Raw genomic sequence first — 23,112 nt, forward strand, 5'->3', positions numbered from 1 at the left:
CTTGCGCCATTTGTTAACGCGAATCGTTCGATAGGTATAATCACTTGAGGATTGAATTCTTAGAAGAAGAATGTAAAATACTCGAACGTTAGAACTCTATCGTGTACAGTATCGTGTCAGAGATACTGCAAAATCTCATATCCTTTGAATTCTCCAGCATAGCAATCAAAGATCCTGTCGCTTCTGGGACACGATATGACGAAAAAAGGAGGGGGAAAAATAGCGTTCTGAGAAAGGAACGATTCAATTACTCTGGCGACAGTGAACAATCGTAAACGCTCTAAACGTCGTGTCCAAGGCGAGCCACTTCTAGCTAGCTCGATTTTCATACAAAGCGTACCGGCGACTGTTACGCGAGTGCTATTTCGTCATCGTCAAAGAAAAAGGAATTCCAGACGAAAAGGATGGAAAAAAAGCCACACAAGCAGGAAGAAAAAAAACAGCGAGAAAAATCGTCCTGTTGCTGTTACAACGTGGATCATGTGGATCAAGTTGATGGAGGTGGAAAAATCGATTTCAGCGAACGCGTTCAGTTAATTGCCGTTGCTTTATCTGCCACACGCTTTCCCAGCTGAATTTTGCATTAAGCCGTGTGTCGGCCATTTAAATATTCCCTCCTTCGCGAGGCTCTCCAGGTTGACTGTATGAACGCGCGAATGTGCAAGCATATAGACTTTGATTGAAATATTACCCGCGTGTCAGCCGCCTGGTAAAATCCTGTAATTACGATAGCGGACTATTAATGATTGTTTACATCGTTGCAGCACGTAAATTACTATACGCCCTTAACCAGGAAGAGCAACATAGAGCCGTAATAAACGTTGCTTCTTACTTTGAAACCCTTTTCAGTCGATCGCGAACCGTACGTGACTTCCTCTTCCTTCGTCGCGAAGCTTCTCTCGTTATCTCACGACAAGTTTCTTACTAGATAATAATTACCAGAGATGTTTCGCATCGACACGAAATACCGCCGGCTGAGAACTTAGCCGAAAGTTGCCAAGGAACGATGAAACTCGATGGAACGTCGAGCGAACAGTGGCGACGTCTACATGGGGCGTCTTCAAATAGCGCATTGTTCGCGCCATCGGTTTCCGCCGTCGCCCCTCGCTCACACGCCTAAATAATCATTAATTAAGCTGCCGTTTGAGTGTGTCGTAATCGAGCAAAAAGCGAATGTTCGCTTTTACTGGATGCTGTGTTAACGTTCAATGGATGTTCAGGGGTGACGATGTTTACGAAGCTCGTTTGCAGCTTCATCCTTTGACGCTACTCTACAGGGATGGAAAGAAGTCGTGTGAGATAGCACAGGGACAAGGACAGTGTTTTGCTTTACTTTAATTCTTTCCTTCTTTAGTTATCGTAGCTGAAATTCTTTCATCATTTTGGCATGCGTTGAAATATTTGAAATTAATCGTATTGCTTAGCTTGTAAATAAAGTTAAATGAAGAATATATGGAATATGAAGAATATAACGGTTGAGAATTTTGGATCTTAATAGCCGAAATAATGGTATAGGAACACTAAATTTACATTTAGAATTTATATTAGAATAGTTATATATTTATTTGATAAAGGATTTCAAAGATATTCATCGATACATACTTGCTCGCGTCTCACCACTTTCTTCAATACCAGACTGTCAACAGACTGAACAGTTTACATTCATTTGTTTTCAAGATGCCGCGCACACACATGCTTCCACACACTGATATTTACATACAAGCATTACTACACGCAGCTAACCTAGACTAGCACATAAGATTATACATATCACAATAGTGGTACAATGTCTTCTGTTTGTAATATCAACTTTTGGAGAATGCTGAAACAAAGGTTGGTATAATTTCATTCTGTGTCTTGCATTCTACGATATTTTCACTTGTATTATGTTATATTCACTGTTTCGATAGTATTAGATTGTTCGGAAAGTTTCCTTCCTTTCAGAAGGTGATAATAGATGAACAGCAATTTTTGTTTTATATTTGTTGAGAATGTTGGATCTTAATAGCCGAAATAATGGTAAGGAACACTAAATATACACTGAGAATTCATATCAGAATAATTATATATTTATTTGATGAAGGATTTCAAAGATATTCATCGATACACACTTGCACGCGTCTCACCACTTTCTTCAATACCAGACTGTCAACAGACTGAACAGTTTACATTCATTTGTTTTCAAGACGCCGCGCACAGACATACTTCCACACACTGATATTTACATGCAAGCATTACTACACGCAGCTAACCTAGTCTAGCACATAAAATTATACATCTCACAATAGTGGTACAATATCTTCTGTTTGTAATATCAACTTTTGGAAAATGCTGAAACAAAGGTTGGTATAATTTCATTCTGTGTCTTGCATTTTAAGATATTTTCACTTGTATTATGTTATATTCACTGTTTCGATAGTATTAGATTGTCCGGAAAGTTTCCTTCCTTTCAGAAGGTGATGATAGATGAACAGCAATTTTTGTTTTATATTTGTTGAGAATGTTGGATCTTAATAGCCGAAATAATGGTAAGGAACACTAAATATACACTGAGAATTCATATCAGAATAATTATATATTTATTTGATGAAGGATTTCAAAGATATTCATCGATACACACTTGCACGCGTCACACCACTTTCTTCCATATCAGACTGTCAACAGACTGAACAGTTTACATTCATTTGTTTTCAAGACGCCGCGCACAGACATACTTCCACACACTGATATTTACATGCAAGTATTACTACTACGCGCCTAACCTAGTCTAGCACATAAAATTATATATATCTCAATAATAACAAGTCCATTTTTGTTGGGATTCCTACTTTTATATCAGTCGATTATCAAAGAAGAGAATTTCATAATGGTACGAGATGGTTGAAGAAAATATTCATGCGACTACAAACAATTAGTTAGGGAAGAAGACGATAATCTGATAGATTTGAAGATACATATCAATCTTCTAAAAGTAAGCGATGTTAAGTAATTGGAATCTGTTGATCGTAGACGAAAAGAATGATTAGATAATGATAAGAATAATGACAGATTGTCGAGAAATGCAAAGGTGAATCCTTTCGACGATGAGAATGAAAGAACCGTGTTTTCCGAAAGATCCGCTTAGACTTGTTAACGCACGATGAGCATGAAACGCAATTACAATTTCTAAGCAATTCCCATTAACATAGCGATTAGATGATTAATTAGCATATCCGAATGTTCCCTTTATTACTAGACCGCGTAGCTTATCCGACGCGACGTACACGTGTCAAGCAATCTGAGATTTACAATTCGATAACGCGCTCTGGTAAAGTACTTTCCCATTTAAACGTTCTCGATCGCGAAAATATTGTGGAAGAATAAAAGGAATAAAAGAGACAATTTTGTTACGTTGCAGAAAATGGCCTGCCAAGAAGATTACGGACGGCGTACACGAACACACAGCTGCTCGAGCTAGAAAAAGAATTCCATTTTAACAAGTACCTGTGTAGACCGCGAAGAATCGAGATTGCCGCATCCTTGGACCTGACGGAAAGGCAGGTAAGAATGATTAAAAAGAAATCCTCGATGTACAGCCTTTCTGTATCAACTGGCTTCTAGCGTAAGCAAACCGTTCGTTCCACTGATTGCAGGTGAAAGTTTGGTTTCAAAACAGAAGAATGAAACACAAGCGTCAAACACTGAGTAAAGAAGACGGTGACGAGAAGGATGGATCGACGTCCGACGGAATGGAGAAGTCGAAGGGCGAGAAAATGCTGGCGATAGACAGCGACGAGAAGAAGAGCTGCCACAACTGTGATATATCTGGCGTGAGCGACGTGGGCAGCACACTGTCTGGTGACGTGACCGAATTGAGCTCGTCGGGTCGGCGAAACAGCAGTAACAATAATAACACGCCCACAGCAACGAACAATAACAACAACAGCAATCCAGCTTTCAACGCGAACAGCAATGGAGCCAGCAGCGTTGGTAGCACGAACAGCGTGTCCAGTTCGTTCGAAAAGATGATAGCAGACGATGACTCGAGATCACAAGATGGTAGTGAAGTGACATCCCCGAGCGTGGCTACCAAGAAATTGTCCAGCGACGTCAGAGTAAAAGTGGAGAGCGGCCACAAGAGTCCGAACCCGGGCAAGCAGCAAATTTCCGTCAGCAAGAAGTCTCCATCGGCGAATACCAAGGAACTCTGCTCGGTAAACAGCAATGGTGTCTTATTGGCGATGCCCGATTCGACTGTCAGCACGCCCGTACTGCCTGGTCAAAATTCTACCAGAAGTCTCACACCGTCTTCAACACCTGGGACGCCAGTATCCGTTCAGCTGCAGCAGGGAAGTCCTCTGGGGATTCAAGCTACTCACGCAGCATACATGCAAAGACCAAGAAGTTCTCCTTCGTCTACCAGCTCCGTGGCTACTCCCATGATGCATGGGTCGACGAACGCGGGTACGATGTCTCCTCACGGCGGCAGGAACATCAGCAACAATCAACAAACGCATTTCCCGCAACAAAGCGTGTACCAATCGACATCTGCCATCGAATATAGAAACGGAGTACCTAGTAGACAAACTGTTCCAGCAGCCGCGCAACAAACTCAATCGCAAAACAATTATTGCTCCAGGGATACCTATCAACAACCTCGAATCTCCTACCCAGGTGACGTCCATCCCCTGTACGCCAGACAAAACCAAGTCCTAGGATCCCGAGTGGGTCATCACGTCCGTGCGACTACAGGCGCTGCCTCCAGGACGATGTACAACTCCAGCATGCAGTTTCATCAACAACAAAACCAATACGCCAACGCTGCAGGGGAGTACAATGGCTATACACAAGCAGGTCCACCCTATCATGCACCTTATCATCGAACCATGCAAGGTAGCAACGCCTACAACACCAGCCAAGGTTACTCAGCTCAACACGACCAGACAACCGAAAACTACATGACACCGGGTAATTACGGCTACCCTAACAGCGGGAACTATCACGCCAGTAGTGAAAATCTTGCCTCTCACGGCCACGCTGCTGTGTCTGTTCAAACTGCGCAACATTATTACAACGACATCCAACAGCAGCAACAACATCAACAGCAACACACGGCAGAAGGTTACGTCACGCATCAGCCTCCCATGCATCCAAGTTCCGCAGACTATCGAGCAGGCACCAAGTGCCACCCAAACGCTTACTACGAGCAAACCAGTCAACTGCACGTCCATCAGGGCGGCGAAGCGTCCAACATTCCCAACAGTTACGTATCTTCACCAGATCCGTTTCCAGCGCCAGGGATGACCACCACGGCAACCGCGATCGCCGCAGCCACTGCCGCTGTCATCACTCCGCCAGGAAGCGCCACCCAAGCGGAGGGCAACGCCGATTCTTACAATTACGGCAACTTTTACGCGGAACCAGTGCACACATCTGCCCCGCCACAATCCGCGGACAATAGCAACAGTTCGTCAGACTTCAACTTCCTGACGAACCTGGCCAACGATTTTGCGCCGGAATACTATCAACTCAGCTGAGTTCACGAGACCGAGAACCCTTGTCAGCTGGACTGGAGCGACGAGCAGTGTCTCCTGAACGCGTTGTACTGATGGCGCTCCTTGTGATCGTTGCAAGTGTGGGATTAGTAGGCAGTGGTTGTTGAGGAAGATTCGGATTTCTATGTAGATGGATTAGAGTGACGTGAAACGGAGACAGACGTGGAATATGTGAATGTTGTGTGGGTGATGGAAGTGAATTGCTGCGAGTTAGAAATTATCATAGTCGAAGAAGTAGCAATGAAGATTGTTTCTTCCTTTTTGTTTTGTTGAAAGAAATTTTAAGAATGGTATTGATTAAAAGCTGAGATTTTCTCTAATAAACCGAGCGACTAATTCATTATAAATATTTCCCTAAATAGAATCGATAGGCTATGATCGTGTAAATAGGGTTTCAGGATCAGAAACAATTTGTTGTAGCCGCAAGATGGGCTTTTGTTTCTTCGATTCGAATCGAAGTTTATGTGTGATGGACTTTTTAGATATAAATGAAACCATGATAATTTGAAAATGTAAATAATATTTGGTAGATACGAAGGATCCAGAGTTTCTAACACAAGACTCGATTTAAACAGATGCAAATAGAAACGTGGAGAGAGCATTTGACTGGATAATTCGATAATGAATTTCAATAGAGAGGAAATGGAGCGCTTTCAATGATCTTCGTACCGGGCACTTCAATCATTTCCGTCCGTATCAATGATTGCTTCACCTATACCGACCATCAACTGGAAGAAGTTGAAAACGCGTCGACAAGACCGGCAAGTGATTTTCAAACAGTGCGATTTCACGTTCATGTGACAGAGTGTGTGTGTGTGTAAATAAATTAGAAATTTAGAAAAATAGAAAAAATAACCAGGTGCAAGTGCAATCTTTCTAACTTAAAACAAACACGATTTCTATCGTGTAATAGATAATTCCGTGATGATCGCACCGGTCTCCAATCGTTCGAGTTCGCGTGTGCTTAACGCGACGCCATATTGTTGCGTAAACGAAGCAGCAACCGTATCGATGATGCTATTTCCTTATAAATCGTCGTAACCTGTTCGCCTAACGGTTAAAAGGGAAACGCGAAAAATATTTGAAATACTATAAAATATTTGGGAAAGTGAATTAGCAATTCACGAGCAATAATTCTTAGTGAAATAACGCGTGTACATATAGGAAGCTAGTTAACCAGAAGATTTGCAGAAAATGAAATAGGAAAGAGAAGATCGATAGTGTGGGTCGTGACACTGACTAAGGACAGAAGACAGTAATCGTGGAAGCGTAAACGCTTTAGAGGATGATGAAAGGTGTACTCGTAGTTTTTCAAGCAGGTTGAGAATGTTTCGTGAAAAAAATGACGGAACTTTATGGGAAGTTCGTTTTGCTCCTCGACATCGTTCACACATCTTTCAAGAATTTTTTTTTCCCACATTAAACGTCACGAAAGAGTTTGAACGATCCGTCGAACGTCGACGAAGTTTCAGTTCGTACACATTGCACGCAGTTATACTCTTTCGACGTTTATTTTCAATTGTACAAGGAAAGACAGATTTTTCGTTGCTTCTGGTTTTAGACTATGCGAGATGTGAACGCTACGATGAGAACTTGATCGTTTCTTCGCCAGGATCATCCATCTATTTCGTCGTAATTTCTACTAGACTCTACAGATGTAAGCGAACCAAATAAAGGAACTCGCGTCGTTATCGGAGAAACAATAGCATAAAACGGTTACGAGATTAGATCACGTAGCTAGCGACGCGTGAAACCTTGATTTACACCTCGACTCGACAGTGGAATATATTTAATAGTACGCCAGTCGTCGTATCTGATTTGTATAAAAAGAAAAAAAAAAGAAAAACAAAATAACAAATGGCATTTAAGGAGCCACGATCGTTTACACGAGGACTTCTTTGTACATAGCGCGCTTACGATAATCGTACACACGGACACATGTACACACGGACACGTACACGCATATACATAGATACATGAGAAATACACATTGTTTATTCGATTCTGAATGTATGAATAACCACGCGATCCGAAGATTCCATCTTCTGAACGTGAAATGGAGGAAAAAAAATGGAAAAGCGACAAAAAAAAAGAGATAACTGTAAATGGGAGGCGATCATTGTGTACATTCGTTCATACAAACTTATAAAACAGAGAGAATTGTTTCATCCTATTCTGACCGCTCGCGATTTCGTTTAACCCCTTTCGACGGATTAAGCACTAAAGCAGATGATAAGTGGACATGGAAATGGATGATAATAAAAAATATCATTATAAAATTAAACAGGATTCGTCTTCGTTTCTCTTATTCCTTCCCTCTTTCTTCCACCTTGTCTTTGTTTAATCTTGTCGATAATATAAATAAAGCGAATGCTGTATTACCATCTATAGAATATTATGTCAGTGATTAATTACTTAAAAGAGCGACTGCTTCGAAAGTAAATACATTTCGCTTACTACTTAACGCAGCAGTTACGAATAGGTTATGATCAAAAGAAAAATTCCACGCTCGATTCCTCTTATGAGAAAATAATTACCTGTACCTTCGTTTTAGCCTACGTTACAGGAATTTACTTTTAATACACATGTTCGAAGAATATACACCGGTCCGACGTTTTCGTATCGAGGAAACAGACGAGTCTCGCGTCAGGAAACTACAGACGACTGGCCAAAGAACACGATATACGAAGACAGCGCGCAATTTGCGCGCGCGAATCAATTTTAATAGGGTGATAAATGCGGCGCATCGCCTTGGTAAAATATGGATCGTGCACGCCGCTCCAGAGAGCCGCGCTAAAAATAATATTTCAGTTCGATTGCTCTGATATTTCGAGTCATCCATCATCGTCGCTCCCTTCGCTGACACGGAGCTCGCAGGAAACGCCGATCCGAATACATACATTTCGGCCTGCTCCTCCTTCCGCCAGTACAGCTAAGGGATCCTCGAAATTCAGACGTTCCTCCAGGCATCCTATGCGCAATCTTGTGATCATCGTATCAGTGATAATTGAAGGGGGTATGGTCAAAAGTAATCATTCATTCGATATAATGTCTTGTGTTTGAAATTGAAGCTTGTCGAGAATATTGAAATAAAAATTAATATAATTTTCATTTTCTGTGTTGTAAGGTTTCTGTTTCCTTGCATTTGTGGTACAATGTCTTCTGTTTGTAATATCAACTTTTAAAAAATATTGAAACAAAGATTGGTATAAATTTCATTCTGTGTTTCTACGATATCTTTGCTTGTATTATGTTATATTCACTATATGTCATATTAGGTTGTCCGGAAAGTTTCTTTCGTTTCATAAGGTGATAATAGATGAACAGCAATTTTTGTTTTATATTTGTTGAGAATGTTGGATCTTAATAGCCGAAATAATGGTAAGGAACACTAAATATACACTGAGAATTCATATCAGAATAATTATATATTTATTTGATGAAGGATTTCAAAGATATTCATCGATACACACTTGCACGCGTCTCACCACTTTCTTCCATACCCAACTGTTAACCGACTGAACAGTTTACATTCATTTGTTTCGAGACGCACACACATACTTCCACACACTGATATTCACATACAAGTATCATTACTACGCAGCTAACCTAGTCTAGCACATAAAATTATATATATCTGAATAATATTATTTTATTGAATTAGGTATGATCCTTAAGGCTTAATAAGTAATCATTCATTTGATATAATGTCTTCTGTTTGAAATTGAAGCTTGTCGAGAATATTGAAATAAGAATGAATATAATTTTCATTTTCTGTGTTAGAAGATTTCTCTTTCCATGCATTGTGACACAATGTCTTCTGTTTGCAATATCAACTTGTCGAAAATGTTGAAACAAATATTGGTATAGATTTCATTCTGTGTCTTGCATTTTACAATATTTTCACTTGTATTATGTTATATTCACTGTTTCGATAGAATTAGGTTGTCCAGAAAGTTTCTTTCGTTTCATAAGGTGGTAATAGATGGACAACAATTTCTGTTTTACATTATTTTATTTCATTTTATTGAATTATTTCCATTATTATGTTCGTGCATAATTCAATAAAGTAATATAAAACAAAAAACATCGTGCGTCTATTATTTCCTTATAAAACGAAAGAAACATTTCGGACAACCAAATATCCTACACAATTTGTATTCGACAATCCACGGTCTTCTAAAATTAACGTCAAAACTAAAATTAAACTTGGATACAAGTACAGCTGCTATTTCTATTTGACTCTTCTATTTGATTCCTGATAAATCTTACACTGAATTATAGGGTTAAGATCTTTCTTTCCTCAAAAATAAGTAGAATAAAAGCCAACTCCGAATCTTGATTGATTATAACCTTAATACATAATACCTTAACTAGTTTCCAAATATCCTTCGAATACAATCTACATTCCTATCTCTAATCCTTCTACTGTATTTGCCCCATGATTCAATCCTATTTTTACTATGATAAAGTTCCTATTTCGAATTTTACTAGAACCAAATCTCTAGTCTACTTGAAGGCTCGTTTACATGTACAAACAATTGCACGCAGACTTCTCAGGGCCTTTGTCTTCCATTGAAATAAGAAACAACAGACAGTAACTTTGAATATTTGCGGAAACGTGTATATGAACAATTGTTTGTGAGTTTCGACAAGCCTAAAACGTATACTTACAAACATTAATTAACAGACACGTAAATACACATATACACAAAAGATCTACAAATATCTAGTTCTACAACATGTACAGTGCTCAAAATAATTACTCGCTGGGATGAACAGTTTTATTGTAAACACAAGTGAAAGGGCGTGGAGAGGACGAGTCTTATGGACTTGATAGATTGATAGACATGCTATTCACAAGATACTGTAATAAAAGTTATCTCTAAAGCAATCGTTAAAGACAATGAACAAACACAATGAACAAACATAAAAATCAAATTGACATGGAAAGCGATCTTCCAATTGTTTCGACCATGGAAACACGATATGCACGATACGACTGTACAACAATCTGCACATCAATCTGCCATTTATCAACAATATCCACAACCATACACATATTATTTACGTATTTTATAATTCACCTATTCAACTGTTCCCTCGAAAAATATACACAAACATGATCCTCTCACAATTCCTCCTGGAATTCAATAAAAACAACGATGCAGTTAAAGCAAGCTGAGCTTGGAGATCCCGTTTGAAGCAAATCGGGCTGATAGTTGTGCGTACGCTTCTCCACTCGAGCGAGGTTCAGTTTCGCGGGAAATCAGAGCTGGAGGAAGCCGGTTGACTATGCGAGAGGGAAGGAGAGGATCTCTCGAATCGAGAGAGTCCCGTATGCGCGTTCGTAGACCGGACGAACGGCTGTGTCAGTGAAGAGACTGACAATGATGGATGACTGCGCGTGATGCGTGTGAGTCAAGCCCATACGATGCCAGCGAGCTCATATGTGGCCTCCTGTCCGAACGAGCCGACCGAACTGTTGCTATCGTTGCATCTGTGCAGAACACCCCAGCGAAACGCAACCCCCGATCAACGATCACCCTTGGCTCTCCCCTTGCTCCCCCACTCTCTGCCGCTGAAACCATGGATCCTCTACGGTTCACCTCTCCCCTACTCCCTGCTACCTCTCTCTGTCGGGCTAATTTCTCCACGCTATTAACTTTTTCTCAGCGATGGAAACGCCGCCCTTCCGCCGGCTGGCCGGCCCTAGAAAAAACTGGAAAACCGGGGAATCGCACTTTCGACGAATCCTTAGATATCACGGTTTTTGCCAGCATACTGGCCTTCCTGCTCTTTCCATGCTTCTTCCTTTGCTTTTTGTGTTTCTTTGCTTTTGTTTTTGTTTTTTTTTTGAAGAGATCTTGCATGAGATGGGAAAAAGTTTGCCAGGCAATTGTTTCGGTGGAGCTTGAAATTGAGCGAGGAACTGTTGTAGAAATGGCGACACTGAGGAAGTGTTGGTTAATGGAATTTCACAGTTGAAGTTGTTCAATTCGAATTTTTATTTTTGTAGACGATTATCTTAAAGATCGGAGTTACAGGAAGATCGTATAATACGATGAAGTAGCTTGTCCGAAAAGTTTCTTTCGTTTCATAAGATTAAAATAACAAACATTACATACGAAATGCGAAAATATATCATTTTCAGTTTCACGGTGAACATGTTCAAAAGATGTAGAATCTTTTATTTAAACTTAAAAAAAATGGAAATTACTATTAATTGTATTTAATTTATTATTAATTTATTGGTTCAAAAAATTTAATATAGTTAAAAATATTTAAATAGAATTAGAATGGTTTATAGAATTTTTTAAAACTAAAAAAAATTTTATAAATTTAAAAAAAATTGGAAAAAATGGTAATTTTTATTTAAAAAATGGAAAAAATTAATTTTATTATACATATAATTATTAATTATTAATATATATATTTATAAATTTAAATAATAAAAAAATATATCGTTTGAAAAAAATATGAACAAATAAAAAATATCACGTAAACGATGCAAGTATAAACACAGTTTATCTTCTAGAAAATGATTATAGCTCATACAAGCAGTCAATGTCTCCTTCAACTATATTAAAAGAAAAGCTTCATGGTAAGAAAATATCTTATCGTACAAAGTAGTCATATTTTTATCACGAGTCGTACGACCACTATCACAACCGCATGGGATCGCAGGGGGTGGACCACGAGAAGTCAAGGGTTACTAGCCCCAAGTCGAGCAATGTTTGGCCTCCCTGTCCAACCGTCGCGACCATAAATCTTACGATCGTCAAGGGACGACTCATTCACGCCACTTTGCTTTCCGACCGATATAGCTGAACACCGGAAAACTCCTGAATTCCAGCGACTTTTGCTTCGAACAAGCTGTCAATCGACTTACTTTTTCATCAATTTTTCTTTCGCTATCTACAGTACAGAATTTTTCAATCGAGAAAATAAAAATATTATGCGTTTTTTTACTCTGAATTATATTCTATGCAATTGCATACATTAAATATATTTCACTCGTTAATCCTTCAAGGTCATCGTGGATGAAAAAGTTCAACGCAGCCGGCCTTTTCTAAATTTAAAAAATAATAAAGTTAGACACAATTATTATTCAATACCAGCTGAAGAGTAGACAAATTATTACTCACCGTGGTTACGAATAATAACATTACGATGATAATGATACAAATAATAATACATCAGTAATAAAATAATAAACAAAATAAATAATAATAGTTGTTGTCATGTTTTTATTCAGAGGTAGGAACACAATAGCTATTATTTTATTCTATGGATAGATCTATCACACATGGACTAGGAATAAAAACAAAAGAACAACTTAAATCTATCGATTGTACCTAGAACTATCTTCTAGTTACTTTTTCTTGTAACTAACGCATCTGCATATGGATGGCGAGCACGAACTCACGTTGTCATTTCCAACAATAATAAAACATAATAACGATAATAAAACAAAAACACTCACGACAGCATTCATGGATCAATCGAATCTTATTTAAAATTATAAAATATAAAACAAGTCCCAGAAAGTTGCAAAAAGAATCTCTTGAAATTTTATTTCAAAAATGTTGTAGCTGAAATTTTTAGTACTTCGAAGAGTCTAAGTCGGAGAGAAGCTAAGGTGCGTTGGTTTTGTTCGTTTCTAAAATTTGAAACGAAGAATATGGAAACGTTGGACAGGAGAATGCGACGCGAACGAAGAAGCGAGATTCACGAAAAGCAAATGTCGGCCGGGAGAAAACGGCCGGCTCTCGGTTCGACGTTTAGTGTCGCGTAATTGTAGGCTGGCGCAAAAACGTAAATAACGAGGAACTCATTTCACAGAGAGGTGAAATCTCGCGGCGCAGTGGCGCGGTGATGAAACGCCGGGGATTTCATGTAATGTAGAAAGTTAAACTGCAAAAGACATAATGCGGCCCCTGCAAAAACTCGTCGCTCGCAAAAACCACCTCGTGACCAATTCGATCGCGCGCTCCGTAGTCTCGATATTTCGATGATGAAGCATCGCGCGATTGCTATACTTGGAAAGCACAGATCATAAACCACCTTTAACGTCAAACTATCCGAAAATAGCGAAATAGTAATCAATAAAAAGAAATCAATAAATCTATCGACAAAAATGACATAGGAAGACGATTTGGAAAATTGCCGCCCGATAATGTAGTTACCTTTATTATCTAACATGGCCTCCCTCCACTTCGACACGCTTCATTCTAACATACAATGACACTCGAATGATGATGATGACAATGATACTCCATAAAGTGCTTTTATGTCATCCAGGAAATCAGTTTCTTCGAGTTCAATAAAATAACTGTTTATTGTATTTTAGCTGGCAGTTTGCAGTCTGATCAAAATTATCGATCGACAAGAAACTTTTTCAATTTTACGTAGTGGCAAATGGAAGTGTCAGAGCGCTGAATCTACGGAACACGTGGAATTAGAAAGCAAGTGGAACATCGAATGCAGCAACTTGAATATGCAGCGTTATTCCTTTTCACTGCTCGTGTAAATAGTACGATACTTTGTTCAGATTAATTTCTGCAGCAAACTAATCGACGAATCAGCTTCAAACTTAGACCCTTTAACGGTACAGCACTAAAGAGACTACTACGAATTTTATGATGCAATTATTACTATTTATTTGCTACAAAGGATTGAAAGTATGCATGTTCCTTATCCTCTTTACATAAGAAGTACAGAACATAGAAAAAGATGATGAAAAATTCTACAGTTTTCATTTAAGCTGTTTATCAAATAGGAGGTTGGCAACTAAGTGATTGCGGATTTTGTCATTACGTGGCAACTGCTATCGTTTAGTTGCCAACCTAATATCAAGTGTTTCATTATTGAAGAAACTCGAGGTTGTAAAAATATCAAATTGCACGTAATATGCAAAGAAACATATAAAATATCCAAAGTGAAATGTAATTTAGGTTGCATTTGTTAAAATATGAGATTGCATAAATATCAACAGTCCATTCATAATACCACGTTAATTTACTAATTGAAATACTGTATTGATATTACTATAGTACTTCAAAGTACATGAAGTAATATAAAACGACAATACCGCGTCAATACCGCGTAATGACAAAATCCACAATCACTTAGTTACTAACCCAATATATATATATCAGTAACATTTCAAACTGTATAGTTGCAGCATTTACATTTTGTATACTTCATGAACTTTCGCGAATTACAGCGCGATCTCTAACCCCGTAAATTTTGAAACGGTGCCCCGAGAGAAAGAGAAGTGCAGGTTAAATTAAAAGCCATTCGATTTATTTCCAAAGGCGGGAGATCGCCGCAGGCAAAAACATCGTGACAGAGTTGCTCAAAGACGAGTCGAATTTCGTGTTGGAGAAGCTGTCGCCCGAAACGAAAGGAATCTCGAATCCGGGTGAGGTGGCGGCTGGGGGCGAGCAGCCAGCAACGGACGGTTCCGGTTTCTTCGATGCCCCGTGAACGCCAGAGAAATGTCGTTAACGCTTAAATGTTAATAAATGTGGAGGGAGCAGGAGAGAAGAGCAGATCCCACGTAGCGGACAGGTAGAGAGTCTCAGCTGAGACTAAGCGTAGAAGGCAAGAAGTCGCTGCCACGCTGGCGGCTGCTTTTGAGCCTCGGTTTGTCATGGTTCGCATGATAGATGAAGGAAGCGGCAGCCTCCACGCTCTACACAACCTCTACACCCTATATATACGGTGTTAAGTTTTCACCGCGGGAACACCTTGCGCATTCGACTCTCCGCTTTCGAGGTTAGCTGTAGCTGGTTCTCGTTCCTTCGTTAATTCCCGCCGTGGTTACACCGCAAATAGAATCTTACACGCCACGCGACCGTGCACTGGCACATGGAAAATTATGGATCTCGCTTCTACTTCGTTTCTTCCATGAGGAACACGCGAACCACCATTGCAAGCAAACGACAGAACTGTGTCGAGTTTTCTATGGTGGGCGGTAGATGTGTCGTTCTTGGCTATTGATTGCCACGGTCGTAAAGGCTGACATATAGTTACGGTAGCTGGCAAAAAGATTTGCACACTTACCATCAGACGCTTTTATATATATCATGCGTGTTACACATATCAAACATTTCGACATTTCATTAGTACTGTGATGACACATGTCTGTCGCGATCATATTGCTTTCGAAAATATATATATTGGGTTGGCAACTAGATAATTGCGGATTTTGTCAATAGCAGCTATTACTGACCGCTAGCGGTTCAACGGCATACGCACGTCCGACCGGCAGCCCAGGTGCAGATTCTCCCTGGCGCCGGCTCTGTTTCGGTTTAGACTCTCGAATATCATTCTTTTCGTTCATCGTAAACGGTAAGTTTTTCAAATTGTGAGAGCTTACAAAGCAATGCAACTGACGCAACTGAACAAGGTATCTTAGTACTAAATAACAAATTATTGCTCAAATAATAGATTAATAGGCTATCAGTCGATAAGCGTCGGCGACAAGAAACCGATTAATTGGCTATCAGTCGGTAAGCGCCGGCGATAAAAAAAAACGATTAATTGGCTATCGGTCGGTAAAGCGTTAATATATGTAATGAATAATGGTGTTAAATATATAAATAGATGAGTAATTAGTGCTACAGATGCAGTATCGCTAAATATAATATAGCTCACTGGTATACTGAATAATTGACTAATTCAAATACTTTGATGACTTCTATAAAGCAGAAGAAACGGACGATATTAGTACTAACCTGCATAGCTACCGTCGTTAACATTTCTTAAACGTCGAAAGAGACGACAAAGAAAAACTATTGAAATCGAAATCAACAGAAAAGACAATATATTAAATTCTCAAATTGGTCGAATGTAATAGGCGAGAAATACGATGTATCAATTTTTAGTGGTACTTCGTAGCCTTTAACGGATATAATTTAAGGAAGGATGATGCAGCGTACACTTTTTTTCATCGAGGTAGTAGCAGTACATAATAGCAGTTGCAGTCGTTAACGTGGTACTACGCGGTGTTGACGGAACAAAACAGCGTAAGTTGTAACGTTTTCTTCAACAGATACGTGTAGAAAATGCGCTATCGATAAAATCTCTTTCATGAAATGTCAGTGTATAGAATCATTAACGTAGTACCAGGCTGACAGACCAGTGGAATACCATTAACGTCCGGTAACAGAAGTTGAAAGTCGACGTAGTACTACGTGCAAACACCTTTCATACATCTTATCTTGCGACACGAAGATCGTGCAGAGTCACTTAATGCACCGATCAAACCTCATTAACTCGACGATACCTGTGTTTGCAATGAAAATCACAGAATTCTATTACAACGAAATATTTTCTATTTATCCTTCCCGTTATCACAATTCACTCGCAACTATTTCCTAGCAAGTACCGACGTCCTTTTAACACTCGAGTCGACCATTTGTCGCAGTACAACATTCACAGACTTAACTAAGAACTCAAGGGTTAGCCGTTCGATTTGACACGTTCCATAAATCTCGATAGGGTAGGCTGGAGAGCACTGAAGAACGAACGGGCCAGGCCAAGCTTCCCGGAGGGTGATAGATCCGAAAATCGAACGGTAAGCGTGCAAAACCATTCGACGTTTGTTCGTGGAGAGGCAGCCGGGACCAGAGTCCACGATCCACGCATACCACTCTCTAACAACACGTATACGTGCATACACGGCATCGTTATAATGATTAGTTGGGCCGTGTCACGCCAGAATTCGAATATTAGTCGGGCCGCATCTTCTACACCTAGACACTCCCCGATACACTTTATTAATTGTTGCGCATCTGGTTTCACCTATAGATCGGCCACATTGCGATTCATTGCTCGAGGATTTTTCTGTAGAACGTGAAACTCATGGGGGGTGGAAAGTTCGATCGATATGTGACGCATATGAGTTGCGTGGAATGGAAAATGGTTTAAAACACGAAGAATCGGAAAATGAGAAACTGTGGTAAGGTTAATGTGAAAAATTTGGAAATTTCAATATTTGCAGATTAAGCGTTATGATATTCTTAGATTTGAATAATTGAAGATTCGTATATTTGGATGTCTGATAATTTGACAACTTGAATATTTGACAATTTTTAATTTAAGTATTAACCCTTTAGAAAAGTTTCGCTCCTACAGCCTAAGATCATTGAGAAGCACGGACTGCGATGCAAATTGAGGTTAGGTTGGAGTTAAGTTAGAAATAGATTACGTTAGAATAGAATATAAAAGAAAACTATTTTTAAGCGTCACCATAAATTTTACAAAAGAAATTATTTTCCTTCTCACATAACGATATCTAGTTACAACATATGTAAATAACCAGCTAAGAAACGTATAGGTATCGGAATTAAAAAATTGCAGAAAATCAAGAGAAAGGAGAGAAAAGCATGAGGTAGATAACAAAAGCGGTGGTAGGTGAGTTTCTAATAAAGGAAAGGAAGAGGAGGGCGTGCGAGGGGATTCCCCTGCGCATGTAAACAGGGCACACTGTATAACGGCCCTATAAAATGACTAATGATGTAAGGTGGGTGTAAAGTGAAGCGGCTATTGATTCGTAGACGCGTAAATGACACGTCTATCGGCTACCGAGGCCACCAGTCATGCTGAGGTTTTAACTCTTAGCACGGTGAACCCCTGAATCTCACTCAGCAACCTATAGAGATGATGATAAACGGTCGACGCCACCGGGAGGCTGCGGTTTACAATTACCCGGCAATATTTTTTCCACGGACCGCATTAAGAATGCTGACGGTCCGTTGATTTCGCTGTCGCAAGAAACTGCACGAACCCGTTCTATCCGCACTGCGAAACACTACGCTGTGATTCTGCAGAAAGAAACGATTTCTCCGTGGATAATGAGATCGCTACGATTTTTTATTAAAAACGAAGCCCTAGAAATTTTGATTAAAAACGAAGACCATTCAAGGGAAGTTGAAATTAGCGAAATTTTAATTATTCCCAAGATAAATCTTGATTAATTTGAAATGAAAATTGAATTAGACGGCATTTAAATCGTGGGACAAATCGAGAAGTAACGATGGTTCATTTAGATGAAATTAAAATTAGTGAGTTATCAGGGGACGATAAAGAAGATTGTTTCTATTATTGGCTAAACGATGGTTTCGATAAAAGAAAAGAAGATACGATAGAACGCGAAAGAACGGAAAAGATGTTTACTTCTGGTCTGACGTGGAATCCAATCAACGTCTCCATTGCGACTTGACCTTACGAAAATTGGGTCGAGGATCCACGGGGATGATTAATGCTCGCGCTGATTAGTCTCGGGTCTTCGAGACGAACGAGTCTTCTACCATTAGCCGTCCTATGATCTTTGTCCATCGGTCGGGTAACATTAGATTGTTCATAAGACAGGCATAAAATCATTTTAGCTGGTACCTTTCCACCGACACCTTCGATTCCACGGAACTGATTGACATTTATTAATTATTCCTGCCAGCCCGTACAATTTTTCTTCGTCCAACATCGAACCAATACACACTTTATATTTCATATTCTTGTCCTTTTCTTTTTTACTAAATACTCGATAGACCGAAAATTTTATTTAGGAAATTTATTTTTATATTTGAGTCACTTTTGAATACTTTTTAAATTAATACTTTTTTTATTTTACGTATACTATGGCGTCATTGAATATCGTAGGAAAAGTACACGATACTTAGTTCGCGTACGATCGCTTGTTGCACGTAGCTTTCGCCGTTTATCAGTTAGGGCGCACGAGGTTTGTTTATGTATGTTAACATGGCGTCGGCCTGTCTCTCCCATGAGCTCGGTTGATTTATAGGCGGAGCATCTGACAGTAGATACCACCCCCAAACTCGACACAACAGCTGTTTCGTTCTGCGGCACAACGTGAAGGTAATCTTGTCAAACACCATCTACGTTATTCAGTTCTCACTAAACTTCGTGTACGATGAGCTAGGAACTTTGATTTCTCAGTCATTTTTCCTACTTCACCAACAGTAAATCAATTCGTCAAATATTCTATTTTACCAACTCCTAGTGAGAAGATTCTACTTTATCCACAGAAATGTAGATATCTTGTGTTGGTAAGAAGATTGCTTCCTTGTCAACAGTTAGTAAGCATATACCTTTCCGTGGTAAAACGTAGAAATAACATAGTTTCCGTCACAGAATGAAACAACTTTTACCTTCAAACATTAACTAATAGAAATTATGATGTTTAAGACGATAATTGTTATACCAGATGAGCTTGTTTCACTATTTGAAGCTTGTAATACTTAATTGTTTCAAAGATAGACAAACTTTCTTTATTGTTAAATTCCGTTACTATACCGATCATTTTATGATCAACAAATGTCCCTAACTAATACTGGCATAGTTAAATATCAGATTATATAAGGAATACCCTCAATCTCTATAATTGTAAAAAGTTGTCACCGACTAAAAAGATTCGCTGCTCAACGAAGCGGTTCTCAAACGAGGAAATAAAACAAGTATCTAAATTTCACTTGTAGTCAATTAAAGTACAAGTTATATGAACTGACCTCAAATATTTCTTTTTTTTTCTTCTTCTTCTTTTCGTTTCAAGCTCGAAATCAAGGCGCCATTGTACCATTGTGCCATTCTCCTCGCGTTAACGCCTGAACCCTGAACGCGTTTTCATTAAATGGAATTTCTTAATAGAAACTTTAGCCAGGATTGGCAGCATCTGCGAGAGAGTGACGTCGGACCCGACCTTAGTGGGATTGAACAGGGGAACCGACGATCCCGTGTGTTGACGCCCGAAATGCTGTCCGATCGATCTTCGTCAGACTTGATTTCGCAGCGGTACAATCATCCAACAAATAGAATTGTACGTTACCCTAGCCGTTCCCCGAAAAACTTCACAACTGCCGTTCCTTGTCAACAGCCCCTTTCCCGACTTACACCTAAATCCTTCGTTTTCTCTCACCCCTATCCACTCGTAACCCTTAAAAATTCTCTCAACTTCCGTTACCCTGAACAAACTATAATTTCTGTCGTCTTTATCTCTCAACGCTACGACTACGACTGTTGAAATTAAACTGTAGAAATATTACGCGTATATCTGTTTTACAAGAAATCATTCGAATCCTTGCGAATACAACTTCCATTGTCATCCAAAAAATTACAATGGATTATAAATTATGTGATAAACTTATGTGAAAAATAACAAATTTATTTATTTGTCGTTGATTTGGTACTTACAGCTATTAGGTTGGCAACTAAGTGATTGCAGATTTTGTCATTAGGTAGTATTACCAACCCAATAGTTAAACGTAGCAAAGATTTTGAAAGAGAATGAAGAATAAAATTTAGCTGCGCGAAATGAATAGAAAATTAGGGAAAATAATTTCACCAATGTTTACTTTTATTCTGCTTTTATACCAAACTTCCCCAAGTTTAATCACAATGGAGAAGTAGAGAAGAAATGAATAATTATATGTTAGATTAATGAGATAAATTTATAGGTTATACGTTTAATAAAAATGTGTTCGTGAAACGTATGATAAACGTAATGGCCGAGAAAATTCCAACGCCAGTGAAGGAATAACGAGCAAGAGTTTTCGTTGCAGGCGCAACGTGCTGTTCGTAGCCACGCGTTTTATCGCCTGGCGATCAACCGACACGCGTAAGTGGCATGATTGATTCTCATTGTCGGACAGCAGTCGTTACCATATTTACTAACGACCGCGTTTGTCTTAATTAAAACATTACCGTACCAACCCTCGAGCAAAGAAACGCTACTGGCGTGCCGGTAGCTCGCGACCTTCCATCTTTTTTCCTCGCGTGGTAGCCATTTTGGTCTTCGTTTGTTAACAAGATAAAAAAGCAGCAGATAGGAATCTAAATAAAACGGTGTTGTAAAATAAATGTTTGATAGAAACAGCATGCTACGAAGAAAATTTCAATATTTAATCGTTTATACGATAGCGAATTTATGAATTTGAAACATTAATTACAGCAAAAACTCGGTTATCGAAACGTCAATTGGCGAGGAAATTGAGTCTCTTGACTTTGAGAGACTGAAAAATAGGAATAGAAAGAGAAAATCATTTTTTCATTTTTATCCCAAAATTTTTGTTCCTGTTTAGCATCGTTTAATATTTATAGAATGTATCAAAGTAAACGATCTTCTCTCATATAGCAACAAAGTCATTCGGTTAACTGGACAATTCGATTACACCGACAGTACGTGTTATGGTTAATTTTGATAAGAAAGTTTCCATTCTATGGAAATCGTACGAAATTTATGCGATTAAAAATTTGTTATGGAGAAAGTTTTTTAAGGAATCATTTGAACTACATTTATTTCTTTATAAAAGTGGAACGAACGTCAGAGTATGGAATCTAGTTTCGCTTATTAATTTAAAATAAAATAAAAATAAAAATTAAGAATTTTCTTAATAAAAATAAAATACAAATTTTTAAATAAAAATTAAGAATTTTCTTTGTGTGTAATTTTCTACGAACATTGCTCTCTGTCTGTCTTCTTAAAAAATTTCAATTAAATCTTTTGATCTTCCAGTCTGAACAAGAATTTCAACATCCTCCTTTCTCCATCTCGCTTTCCAGAAGAAGGAAAAGCTTCGTGGTAGAATATCGGAGAAAAGCAAAAGAAAAAAGAAAAAAAAAGGAAAAGAGGGAACGAACGGATAGACGTACAGAGTGGTAAAGGCAAAAGGAAGCAGTGGCAGCGCGAAGAATGTCATAGCTAGTTGTTTCTGACCGAGGGGGGAGGCTGACACCTTCGTGATGGATGATCGTCGACCGTCCGCTAAAGCTGCCGTTGCTGCTGCTGACGCGGCCGCCGTAGGAATGGCTGTTGCTGCTATTGCTTCTGTTGCTGCAAGTACGAAACACATGGCCACGGAACTCTTCGGTCGCCAATGCCGCGCTATTTCGTCGTTATTTCTCGCTACGCTAAATAGGTCAACTAAGTCTAACCTATAATTTGAACATTGTTGCTGATTATCTGATTATTCTTGCTTTTATTATTATTAGAAGTAGTAAATATTAGTCTGAGTATTAAAATACATGACATTCGCGTGACAATTCTTATTTAACTTTTGGCAAATTATTCTTAGTTATCTTTGGAAAATTCATTCGATAAATAACCAAAATTAAATTCCATACTCGGACGTTCTTTCCAGTTTTATAAAGAAATAAATGTATTTTAAACGATTGCTTAAGAAACTTTGTCCATAGAGAATTGTCTATACGAAAACGAAACTTTCCACTGGGAATTTTATTTCAATTTCGTTAGCAGCAGCTGTCAACGCTTTTAAGTGTTTTAATTGAAATTTACTTTAGTTAAAAGATAAGACAATAGAAATAAATAAAGGAAGGAAGAAATTCACTTAAATACCAGTTTTACTCACACTATTGTTATATTCTCTAATTTTTAAGTATATAATATATCTTAAAACAATTTCCAGGATGCAATTCTGGTTTCACAAAAAAAGATGAGACTGGAAGAATGTCGAGTGGGACTCGACAAAGGAGTGCAAAGGGTTAAATAATATCTGCAGTGGCTGGTCCGTGAAAAACCTGATGGAAAATAGTT

At 38.7% G+C, this 23,112-nt stretch overlaps 1 protein-coding gene across 1 annotated transcript in view; it reads left to right on the top strand.

Annotated features, from left to right (window-relative positions):
* Nucleotides 1-7,693, top strand: part of LOC122577360 (homeotic protein proboscipedia) — a 60,966-nt gene extending 53,273 nt beyond the window's left edge. Inside the window, exons 2-3 of the mRNA XM_043748654.1 lie at nucleotides 3,398-3,540; nucleotides 3,633-7,693. Coding sequence (XP_043604589.1) covers nucleotides 3,398-3,540; nucleotides 3,633-5,516 — 2,027 coding nt within the window. The 3' untranslated portion in view covers nucleotides 5,517-7,693. The remainder of the gene's footprint in view (nucleotides 1-3,397; nucleotides 3,541-3,632) is intronic.
* The last annotated feature ends 15,419 nt before the right edge of the window (nucleotides 7,694-23,112 follow it).

The sequence above is a fragment of the Bombus pyrosoma genome, linkage group LG18 (assembly GCF_014825855.1).
Source record: "Bombus pyrosoma isolate SC7728 linkage group LG18, ASM1482585v1, whole genome shotgun sequence".
Taxonomy (NCBI): domain Eukaryota; kingdom Metazoa; phylum Arthropoda; class Insecta; order Hymenoptera; family Apidae; genus Bombus; species Bombus pyrosoma.